The sequence below is a fragment of the Muscardinus avellanarius genome (genome assembly GCF_963383645.1).
Source record: "Muscardinus avellanarius genome assembly, chromosome: 6".
NCBI lineage: Eukaryota > Metazoa > Chordata > Mammalia > Rodentia > Gliridae > Muscardinus > Muscardinus avellanarius.
This window is the reverse complement of record NC_137791.1, coordinates 66,940,063-66,952,580: the sequence shown is the minus strand read 5'-3', so window position 1 is coordinate 66,952,580 and position 12,518 is coordinate 66,940,063. Positions and strand designations below refer to the sequence as shown.

The 12,518-nt window shown below is 42.9% G+C and overlaps 1 protein-coding gene across 1 annotated transcript in view; it reads right to left on the bottom strand.

The window, feature by feature from the left end:
• The window catches only part of SLC10A6 (solute carrier family 10 member 6), a gene marked incomplete at its 3' end in the record, with an annotated part of 36,238 nt that overhangs the window by 12,753 nt on the left and 10,967 nt on the right, over nt 1-12,518 (bottom strand). The window contains exons 2-3 of the mRNA XM_080697210.1: nt 7,454-7,572; nt 1,949-2,037 (exon numbers count right to left, since the gene is read on the bottom strand). Of these exons, the coding sequence (XP_080553336.1) occupies nt 1,949-2,037; nt 7,454-7,572 (208 nt within the window). The remainder of the gene's footprint in view (nt 1-1,948; nt 2,038-7,453; nt 7,573-12,518) is intronic.

The window sequence follows — 12,518 nt, the reverse complement described above, 5'->3', positions numbered from 1 at the left end:
CTTTACAAATAACAAAACTGGCATATAGAAAATGTATCTGTTTTTCCTAATGACACTGATGGACTAATAGAGGATATGAAACAACCAAATCGGGATTATTCTGTTGCTGTTAAGTGCTTTCTTTACTGGAGGATATGATTGATCAAATTATGTTATGTGCATGTACAAATATGCAAATATCTATGATAAATTTTGCCATTAAGCATAATTACAATGCACCAGTTTTTTAAAAAGTAATCAAAGACAGACTACATGAAAAGTAAGAAGTTCTCATAATCTCACTATCCTTTGGCTTTGTGAACAAAAAGCATAAACAAATAGTTCCCATTGAGACAAATACCTCCTATTAAAATAACAATAACAAGCCTGCGCGGTGGCACAAGGCTAAGATAAGAGGATTGCACAGGTTCGAAGCCAGCCTCTGCTGGCTTAAGAGAGACCTTGTTTCCAAAAAATATATAAAGTAGGTCTGGGAGTGTAGCTCAGAGGTAGAAGTCCCCTAGGGTCCATTCCCAGTACCACCACCACTAACAATAATAATAATAATAATAATAATAATAATAATAATAATAATAATAGACTGTGGAGAGGAGAGGGCTCTATTTTACCAGCCCAGCTGTGACTGGGTGAAGTCGAGCCCGTCCACATTAACAACATCCTTGCACACACACGAGCCTCCGCCAGCCGTCTGCACCCAGCTGACCGGCTGGTCTGCCTGCCGGCCCCTCTTGCCCTGTTCTTGTCAGTGGAGGACTAGAGGGAGGGGAAAGCAGCATCCATTTGTCAGGTAGAATCAAACAGCAAGAGCTTAGACAGAGTCAGTCCATAAACCTCAAACTCAAACAAGCTGAGACTTGTTTGCTGGCACTCAGATTAACCTCTACTGGTTTGGGATTTGTTGTGCGTGGTAGGGATTGAGACCAGGGACATTCTACCTCCAAGCTACACCCCCAACCCTATTTTATTTTTACTTTTTATTTTTATTTTTATTTATTTACTTATTTATTTTTTGGTGGTACTGGGGGTGGAACCAAGAGGCTTTCTACCTCCAGGCTATACTCCCAGACCTTTTTTTTTTTTAAATATCTTATTTGGAAACAGGGTCTAAGTTGCTGAAAGCCTCACTAAGTAGCTGAGGCTGGCTTCAAACCTGTGCGATCCTCCTGTCTCAGCCTCCCAAGCACAGGGATTACAAGCGTGCGCCACCACGCCCGGCTTTTATTTTTATTTTGAAACAGAGTCCCACTCAGTTGCTGAGGCTGGCCTCAAACCTGTGATCCTTCTGTCTCAGCCTTCCAAGTACTGGGATTATAGGCAGGCACCACCAGGCCCAGAGAGCTTTTAAATTTTTAACAATGACATTTGCTTGTTCTGCAACAGACAAAAGACAACGCTTCAGAGACAACCCGAGGTGGGAAGCTCTGGTGTCCGTCACTCTACAGGAGGCCCCAGGTGCTTCTGCAGGATTTCACTCACCGGCCCCGCTCCTGTGGTCAGCAGCGGCTGTACTTAAGGATGTGTACAAACCACAGCAAGTGTCCCGGGAACCTTTCCACAAGACAGCCCTTCTTCCCACTTTTTCAAGAAACCAGCCATGATCCTAAACACTGGGCTCCATTTCAGGGACACTGAAGCAGCTGGCGCCTTGCACTCGCCTGTGTGAAGAGCCTCGTGGATGGATCGGCCTTGGCTCTCTGTCCACACTCAGGCCTGAGCCTCATGAAGGGGCCCACATTTCCCAGGTCTCACCAGGCTTAACAGGGGCTCTGGGCACGACAGGCTGAAATGAGAGGCTGATGCCGTGGAGGGAATGTGAGAGCTGGACCCTAAACTGCAGGATGTAAAGAAGCGTGCGGCCATCAGCTCTGTGCGAGTCCTGCCATTGACTTCCACCCTCTCGGGTCTCTTGAGCTGGAGGCTGTGCTGACTGTTACATGGAGTCGCTTACCTTGAGAATGATCTTTGATTGTTTTGGCCACCTATAATTCACGTAGACCCCGAAGGCCACAGGGACAGTCAGGCACACAAGGGTGATCCCTAAAGAGAAGGAAAATCCATCAGGTAGCATCCCCTTCCACTCCTGACAATTTCTGTTTCAATTAGATAACTCTGTGTGTGTGTGTGTGTGTGTGTGTGTGTGTGTGTGTGTGTGTGTGTAGGTTGAACCTAGGGACATTCTATCTCTGAGCTACTACCTCAGGCATATATAGATATAAAATTTGGAAACAGGGTTTTGCCAAATTGCTGAGGGTCTTCCTAAATTATTGAGGCTGGCTCAAACTTGCAATCCTGTCTTAGCGTCTCAACTACTGGATTACAGTGTACACCACCACACCGGGCTCGATTAGGTAACATTTTAAACAAAAACTGCATGTTTTTTCTGCATCCATCTCCAACAATAAAAAATAAAAACAAGCCAGGCGTGGTGGCACATGCCTCTAATCCCAGTAGTAGTCGGGAGGCTGAGACAGAAGGATGGCATGTTCAAAGACAGCCTCAGCAAGTAGTGAGAGTCTTATCAATCTAGTGAGACCTTGTTTCCAAAACAAAAATAAGCCGGGCGTGGTGGCGCACGCTTGTAATCCCCGCGCTTGGGAGGCAGAGACAGGAGGATCGCGTAGGTTTGAAACCAGCCATGCTGGCTTAGGAGACCCTGTTTCCAAATAAAAAAGTATAAAATAGGTCTGGGAGTGTAGCCCGGAGGTAGAAGGGCTTCCAGGAACCCCAGTACCACCAAAAAAATAAAATAAATTAAAAAATAAGCTTTAGCAAGTAGTGAGACTCATCAACCTAGTAAGACCCTGTTTACACATAAGAAATAAATTAGGGCTAGGGGGGTATAGCTCAAAGGTAGAATGCCTCTGAGTTCAATCTCCAGCACCACAAAAAAAATAATAAATTAATTAAATAAATAAAAATAGCTGGGCGTGATGGCACACACTTGTAATCCCCGCGCTTGGGAGGCAGAGACAGGAGGATCGCGTAGGTTCGAAGCCAGCCGTGCTGGTTTAGGAGACCCTGTTTCCAAATAAAAATATAAAATAGGTCTGGGAGTGTAGCCCAGAGGTTCAAGGGCTTCCAGGAACCCCAGTACCACCAAAAAAATAAATAAATAAAAATAAATAAATAAAAATAAGGCTGAGGGTGCTGCTCAAAGGTAGAGAGCTACTGGGTTCAATGCCCAGTACTTGCCCACACACACACACAAAAAAAAACAATCCTTGAAAGACAGCCTTTGAAGAGCCATCACATCTCTCTCAGAATCCTTCCAAAAAAAATAACAGAATTTTAGGGATACCAGGAAATGGAAAGATTAGAAAATAGTAAGACCATTTTTTTTCCAGTGATGGTCCTGGGGATCAAACCCAGGGGCATTCTACTGCCAAGCTACACCTCTAGATCTATTTTATTTTTTATTTGGAGACAGGGTCTCACTAAATTACTGAGGGCCTCACCAAGTTGCTGAGGTTGGCCTCAAACCTGTGATCCTCCTATCTTGGCCTCCCAAGTACTGGGATCATAGGTGTACACCACCACAGCTGGCAACAGAAAAAACATTTTTTAACTGTTTATGACTTTTATTATTTATTAGCAGTGTATTTCTTCTACACTTTAAAATAGAACAAAATACTTTTTGAAAGATAAACTATTCATAACAAAATACATGTCAAACCATTTTTATTACTGGAGTAGAATTACTTTGCTATATACTTTCTATATTATATACATCTCCTTCTTGGTGGGTCTATGTACATACATGTGTACTAATAATTTTAAGACGTACACATGTAAATACATATGATTTTTATATATACATAATTATGGAAAATTTACAGTAGTCAACTTTACAATCATTTTCGTAGCTGCACACAAACCACTGTTCACAGAACTAAGAAGGTCAATATGGTTCCCTTTCCCCTACTTCTCAATATCATCTGAGTAATTTTTCAATGATAATTTGAAAAAATACTATCATCTTCCTATATAATTAACCAATCTTTTTTATAATAGCTCATAATAAAATATTTTACTTTTTGAACTTTAGAAAAAATATACAATTTAACTCCACTCATCTTAATATCTGATTCCTAAAACATACAATTTTTTTCATCGGTTGAGTGCAATTATTTGGTACCGCAGTTATTGAAGGTTATGTTAATAAACCTGAGTCAAAAATTCATTCAAGTACATGTTTGTACACACAAGTTTTTTACCCCAATAAGTTGTATGAATATAATGCACCAATAAAAAAACAAACAAACAAAAAAATTCATTCAAATGCCTCTTTAGCAACATAACACATGAACGAGACATCCTGCTGAAACATACCTCGTCGTCTCAAGGTACCTCCTCCTAATAAATACATCATAAATATCTCAAAGGTTGGGAGTAAAGCACTTCATATGAGTCCATTTAACTAGCTCTTGCAGGAAGGGAGGGAGTCCCATTCTCAAGCACCCTGGAAGAGAATCAGGATCTAAGGCTTCCCAACTCTTCACGGGAATGAGGCTGGCAGGCTTAACAGAAAAAACATTTTAAGACCCTAAAAGTCTTTGGTCACCAAGAATGGGTGTCACCCACTATAATCACACCCATCATGTCTGCTCTTGAGGACAGTGGATCATTTGCATCATAAAGTAAAAATGCCTATTGCAGGCCTAAAACAACATTTGTTATATGACCAAAGCAATTATGTCATCAGGTAACCCAAAGATAGGTAGAAAAAAAATGCCTTCATAAATTAGCACGAGTCAGTAAAGGGACCGGAGGTAGAGGTGACTGGCCTCTTACCCAGAGGACCCTACGCTGGCACTTCCAGTGCCGCTTTCCAAATCGGGCCAAGTGCCTATTGTCCAACTCCAAAGTTACATAAGTGGCTCATGATATTGTAGGTTTTAGTTGTTTGTGCGTGCCTTTCAGAACGTAGTATCAAAACAGGATACATTAAATGACTTACTAATCGGAAAAAGTTGCGCATTAATCTGTGGTTTCTACAATAAGGTCTCTCTCAAATATTACCAACTCGGTGGGCTCCAGCCGTTCTCAAGAGGTGGCTCTGTTCAGGTTTTGAGGCTCTGGGCCCTGGGTTCCAGCCCTTGAGATGCTTACGTGAGGCTCTAGGTTGATGCTTTGGGGTTCTGAGAATCATCATTTCTATCTCTTCTCCAAAGACTCTGACCAAACTAGAGCAGGCAGAGGATTTCACCACGTCTCTCTTTCAATCTAATCCATGTTTGTATCTTAGCTATCGTGTATTCAGAAGAGTATTTAAGTGACCTTCGTCCATTATTTTACTTTCAACTAGGGCTTTTTACGGCTTAGTTAAGATTTAACTTTTTTATTAATTACATTATGTTATCTAAAACATTCTTTATGCCGTGGCTTATTAATTTGGGTTAATAAGTCCACAGAGCTCTTTAGGAAAAGATCAGCACTCAGTGAGAGTATTCAGGAGAGGAGCTATGAGAGGGGGTGCGTATAGCCTGTGGCTAAGCTTTACTAATCACTGGGAAGCATTTACCTTCCATCCTAAGAAAGTCAAGGCTCACAGGCAAAGAACTAGGTGAGCCCTGGGAAGTAGGGTCTAGTCAGGGCCGCTCGATCAGTTAAACTTTGAATCAGGAGTCCAGTCACTTCATAGTCTGTCTAAGAGGGTTTACGTTTTGTTTTGTTTTGGCACAGGAGGCTGAACTCAGGGGCATACTGCCTCTGAACTGCACTTTCAGCCCTTTTTTCTTTTGAAACAGGGTCTAAATTGCCGAGGCTGGCCTCTAAGCTGTGATTCCCCTGTCTCAGCCTACCAAGCACCGGGTTACACATACCAGGCTTGGGCTTTGTTGTGGCTGCTGCTGTCGTTTGTATGCTTTCAGTGAGATTGCGGGCTTTCACGGCCCCTTATAGCGGGCCATGGTTTGAATGTGCTTTATCCCCCAAAGAGCCACATTTGGGCCCTTGGCCCTTAGTGAGTATGTTGGCAGGTGGATCCCTTAAGAGCTGGGGTGCAAAGGGAGGCGCTGCCCTGAGAAGGAGCTAAAGCAGCTCTCGTGAGAGGGTTGTCAGGGAAGTTGTGCCTGGCCCGCCAGCTCTCTCTGGCCTCCTGCTTGGGATGTGATCGCTTTCACCCACCTGCATGTCCATCAGTGCTATCTGTCATGCGGGGTCAAGGGGTCTCACATGAAACTCTGCCGTGCTATTTATTTAGCAAGTAGCTAACTACACTTTTTTTTTTTTTTTTTTTTCAGTACTGGGGATGGAACCCAGGGGCATTCTACCTCTGAGATACACCCCCAGCTCTAATATTTTATTCTTTATTTTTGAAACAGGGTCTCACTGAGTTGCAAGGGGCCTTACTAAGGCTGTCCGTGAACTGCAATCCTCCTGTCTCCACCTCCCGAGTGCTGGGATTACAAGCGTGCCCCACCACACATGGCTTACACCTTTTTTTTTTTTTTTTTTTCACAAACAATCTGCCTCAGGTATTTTGTTATAACAATAATAAGCTAATACATAGGGATTAAGAACCTGGACTTTATAGTCAGATTCCTGAGTTAGAATTCCAGCTTTGAGCCAGGTGCAGAGGCACCTGCCTGTGATCCCAGCTACTTAGTAGACTAAGGTAGGAGGATAAGTTCCAGAATAGCCTGGGAAACTTAATAAGATCCTGTCTCAAAATAAAAAATGGCTGAGGGTGTAACTCATTGCTAGAGCACTCTGGGTTCAATCCCCAGCACTGGAAAATACACACACACACACACACACACACACACACACACACACACACACTTCTGTATAACATTGGATAAATTACTTAACCTCTCAAAGCCCAAAAATCTAGAGAATTGAACTAGTAATAAAATCCAGAGTGTAGAGTTATTCAAGGCATTGCATGTTGAAAATCCCTGCATAGCTGGGCGTGGTGGTGCACCCTTGTAATCCCAGCATTCGGGAGGCTGAGACTGGAGGATCGCAGTTCGCAGCCAGCTTCAGCTACTTAGTGAGGCCCTCTGCAACTCAGTGAGACCCTGTTTCAAAATAAAGAATAAGCCGGGCGTGGTGGCACAGGCTTGTAATCCCCGCACTTGGGAGGCAGAGACAGGAGGATCACGCAGGTTCGAAGCCGGCCTTGCTGGCTTAAGAGACCCTGTTTCCAAATAAAAATACTGAAATATAGGTGTCTGGGAGTGTAGCCCAGATGTAGAAGGGTTTCCAGGAACCCCAGTTCCACCAAAATAAAAAAAATTTTAAAAAAAGAAAGAAAGATAGAATAAAAAATAGGGCAGGGGATATAGCTTGCAAGTAGAATGTCCCTGGGTTCCATCCCCATACCCGCCAAAAAAAAAAAAGAAAAGAAAAGAAAAGAAAATCCCTGCATAAAGAGATGGTAATTGTCAGCAGCCATTATTAATACTATCACCATTACTGTGACGCTGTGTTTCCCAAGCCCAGTACGGACCTATGCTCTGATACGGAACGCTGAGGTTCTGTGCGAGATTCCAGGACCAGGTGTAGAGATAAAGGCAGAGCGGCATCATTCCCAGAGCGGCCAGTGTGGAGCAGGTTGTCATACTGATGCTGAAAGTAAAATTAAAACAAACTTAGGAGGAAGAATCAGAAATTAAGAAATTAGTCTTTACCGCTTTAAGAACGGAGTCTTGACCAAAAGCAGCCCCCGGGGGCAATGATTCCTCTGCCTGGAACTGACTAGTCTCCTATCATCCGACAATTGATGGCATCGCTTGTGGTCTAGAAAAGGATTCCCAGCAGTGCTTGCCATCCACCAATCAACTCATTTATTTCAGCATCTGCTGGCACTAAACATTCTGCTGGCTGGTACTGGGCTCCTTTTCCTTATACAGTCCTTTTTTGTGTGATACTATTTTGTGTATGTGTGTGGTGCTGGGGACAGAACCCAGGGGCATTCTACCTCCCAGCTACACCCCCAGCCGGATTTTGTATTTTTTATTTTGAAACAGGGTCTCACTAAGCTGCAAAGGGCCTCACTGAGTAGCTGAGGCTGGCAGTGAACCGGATGCTCCTGTCTCAGCTCCCCAAAAGCTGGGATTACAAGCGTGCACCACCACACCTGGCTTTCTACAGTTCTTTTTTTCCTTGATATATAATTCGCACACCATGAAATTCGTTATTTTAAAGGGTACAATTCAGCAGTTTTTAGTATAGTCACAAGATTGTACAAAAAGCACACTATTTCTAGAACACTTTAATGACCACATAGGAAACCCAGCCCTATTAGCCGCCTCTCATTCCTTCCTTTTCGAGCCCTTGGAAACCACTAATCTACTTTCTGTCTTTATAGGATCACTTATTCTGTACATTTTATATAAATAGAATCATACAGTATACTATCCTTTATTGAATCTAGCCTCTTATAAAGATCAAGGCAGAATCCATGTTCTAACATATATCAGAAGCTCATTTCCTGTTTATGTTTTTTTCTCTTTTACTATGAATATGACCTATTACATTTATTTTTATTTTATTTTATTATAATTTTTTTTTTTTTTTTTTTTTTGCGGGTCTGGGGATGGAACTCAGGGGCATTTGACCTCTGAGCTACAGCCCTTGCCCTATTTTTTATTCTTTATTTTGAAATCGGGTCTCACTGAGTTGCAGAGGGCCTCACTAAGTAGCTGAGGCTGTTGGCGAACCACGATCTTCTGGTCTCAGCCTCCCAAATGCTGGGATTACAAGCATGCGCCACCACGTCCGGTTTACACTGATTTTTGTATATTGAATCAGCCTACTTGGACACGGTATATAATCCCTTTTCATGTTGCAGGATTCTGTTTGTTCGTATTTTGTTGAGGATTTTTACATATCAATTCATAAAGAATACAGATCTATAGTTTTCCTTTCTTTGATCTTTAGATATTTTTTCTGTTTTGTTTTGTTTTGTTTTGTTTTGTTGTAGTACTGGGGATTGAACTCAGAGGCATTCTACCAGCTCTGTTTTATTTTTACTTGAAAACAGGGTCTTGCTATATTGATGAGAGTCTCACTACTTGCTGAGGCTGTCCTTGAACCCACAATCCTCCTATCTCGGCCTCTCAAATACTAGGATTACAAACATGTGCCACAATGCCTGGCTTGATCTTTAGTTTATTTTTTTTCTTTATTTTTTTTTGGGGGGGGGCGGAGAGCAAATACCAAATTTCCTTATTTGAAGGAATGGTACAAATTAAAGAACATAAGTTCTAATACCAAGAGGATTCGAATAGTTCAAGTTAAAATGCCAAAAAGCAGCCGGGTGTGGTGGCGCACGCTTGTAATCCCCGCGCTTGGGAGGCTGAGACAGGAGGATTGCACAGGTTCAAAGCCAGCCTCAGCTTCTTAGTGAGGCTCTCAACAACTTAGTGAGACCCTGTTTCCAAATAAAATAGAAAATAGGTCTGGGAGTATAGCCCGGAGGTAGAAAGCCTCTGGGTTCCACCCCCAGTACCACCAAAAAATAAATAAATAAATAAAATAAAATAAAATGCCAAAAAGCTGAATAAGCACCTGCCCAGTGTGAACTGTTGTCAAATAAACACCGCGCGCCAAAAGATTCTCGTTGGATGCAGCAGACTCCGTAGTCACTGCCCCTCAGACACAGTGAGCTGGAAAGAGCAAGTGGGCGCGGAACCACAGAGAGAAGGAAATCCATGTGAACTGCTGGGCTGAATGAAAACTTCTTGGCAGTGAGACCCTATTTCATTTTCTTATGTTTCTATTACATATATTTGGGGGGAGGTGGTACCGAATTTCTTTATTTGAAGGAACGGTACAAATGAAGGAACTTGTGTGTATGTTCTGGTATAACCGTAGACACAGTAGCGGTAACCCCACGTGCATCCTGCCCCCCTGACAGGGGAGTCGCTCGCCTGTGGCTCTGGAGGATTCAGCCTCGGCCTCAGTTACCCCTGCTCCCAGGGTGGGCTTGTCACGGAGGTGTCCTGTCAGGTCAGATTCTGGGACTCCACCTCGCACGCCTTGGCTACATGGTCACTCAGTTCTTCCATGGATTTCACTTGCTCAATCAGGTAACGATTCTCCACGGAGCTGCACAAACCCAGATCATTGTTGTCAGTGGGCAGAAGCCCTGTTTCCAAAAAGATAAAATAGGGCTGGGTGTGTAGTTCAGAGGTAGAATGACCTGGGTTCGATCCTCAGTAACAACAACAAAAATAAACCTTTCTTTATTTTATTTATTTATTTATTTATTTATTTACTTATTTATTTTTATTTTATTTAGTGTGTGTGTGTGTGTGTGTGTGTGTGTGTGTGAGAGAGAGAGAGAGAGAGAGAGAGAGAGAGAGAGAGAGAGAGAGAGAGAGAGAGAGAATGGGGATGGAACCCAGGGGCATTCGACCTCTGAGCTATACCCCCTGCCGTATTTTTTTTTTTTTTTTTTTTTGTGGTACTGGGGTTCCTGGAAACCCTTCTACCTCCGGGCTACACTCCCAGACCTATTTTATATTTTTTATTTGGAAACAGGGTCTCTTAAACCAGCGAGGCTGGCTTCGAACCAGCACCATCCTCCTGTCTCCTCCGCCTCCCAAGCACAGATATTACAAGCGTGCACCACCACACCCGACTTCCTGTCCTATTTTTTATTCTTTATTTTTGAAACCAGGTCTCACTGAGTTGCAAAGGGCCTCACTAAGTAGCTGAGGCTGTCCACGAACCGCGATTCTCCGGTCTCAGCCTTCTGAATGCTGGGATTACAAGCGTGTGCCACCATGCAAAAAAAAAAAAAAAAAAAAAAAAACTTTTTTTTTTTTTGGCGGGTCTGGGGATGTAACTAACCCAGGGGCATTCAACCTCCAAGCTACACCACCTGCCCTATTTTTTATTCTTTATTTTGAAACCGAGTCTCACTGAGTTGCAGAGGGCCTCACTAAGTAGCTAAGGCTGTCTGCGAACCACAATCCTCAGGTCTCAGCCTCCCGAATGCTGGGATTACAAGTGTGCGCCACCACGCCCGGCTTCAAATAACCATATTTGATGATTAACTATTTCAAATAGTTTTTATGGGTTGGGGTGTGGCTCAGTGCTAGAGAGCTTGCCCAGCATGTGCAAGGCCCTGGGTTCAATCCCCAACACCACAAAGAGAAAAGTTTTCATCAAGTAGCTTTTCGTCATTTTTAGTTATGATATTTAATGATGGACAAATTGTTTTTAGGTTTTTTTTGCCATTTTTAAATAATGTTCTAATAATCATTCTTGTGCATATTTCACTTGAAGTGGTTTTTTATTTTTATTTTTGTAGAGTAGCTGTTTCCAAAGTGGAATCACGATGCCAAAAGCATGTTTTGAACACATAATTGTTTTATTTTAATAGATTCCCCCAGAATATTTTCCAAAATGACTTGAATTTCACAATCTTGCCACTCTGGGTGTGACAAGCCCCTTCCAGTTCTTATGAGCGCACCGAGCACTGTGTGTCACTCACGTGGACACTCACTTGCCCTGTGGGGCTGCGCATCCATTGGCATTCGTGGCCTCCCTGTGTCTTCCTCTCTAAGCCATCTTGTCTGACCTTCTTATTGGCTCATAAGAGCTCTTTTAAAATTACAGTATATGAGGCCAGGCGTGGTGGCGCACGCTTGTAATCCCAGCATTCCGGAGGCTGAGACCAGAGGATCACGGTTCACGGACAGCCTCAGCTACTTAGTAAGGTTCTTTGCAACACAGTGACACCTGGTTTCAAAATAAAGAATAAAAAATAGGGCTGGGAGCCGGGCATGGTGGCGCACGCTTGTAATCCCCGCGCTTGAGAGGCTGAGATAGGAGGATCACATGGGTTCGAAGCCAGACTCGGCTACTTAGTGAGGCTCTCAGCAACTTAGTGAGACCCTGTTTCCAAATAAAATAGAAAATAGGTCTGGGAGTATAGAACAGAGGTAGAAAGCCTCTGGGTTCCACTCCCAGTACCACCAAAATAAATAAATAAATAAATAGGGCTGGGGATGTAGCTTGGAGGTAGAAGGCCCCTGGGTTCCATTCCTGGTGCTGCAATAAATAAATAAATAAATAATAAATAAATAAATAAATAAATAAATAAATAAATAAATAAAATTACAGTATATGTCATTGATTTTGCTTATGGCTTTTGCTATAATTATAGTCAAAGCCAGCTTTTTCTTTTCTTTCTTTTTTGTGGCACTGGGGCTTGAACCCAGGAGCATTCTACCTCTGAGCTACACCTTATTTTTTAATTTTTATTTTGAAACAGGTCCTCTCCAGGGTGCTGAGGTTGTTCCTAAACCTGAAATCCTCCTGTCTCAGCCCCCCAAGTACTGGGATTGCAGGCATGCACCATCATGCCAAACCTGTTTTTTCTTCTTATGGCTTCTAAATTCTTGTCTTTTCTTTTCTTTTTTTTTTTTTCTTTTGGTGGTACTGGGGATGGAACCCAAGGGCCTTCTACCTCTGGGCTACACTCCCAGACCTATTTTATATTTTATGTGGAAACAGGGTTTCTTAAACCAGCTAAGGCTGGCTTCGAACCTGTGCGATCC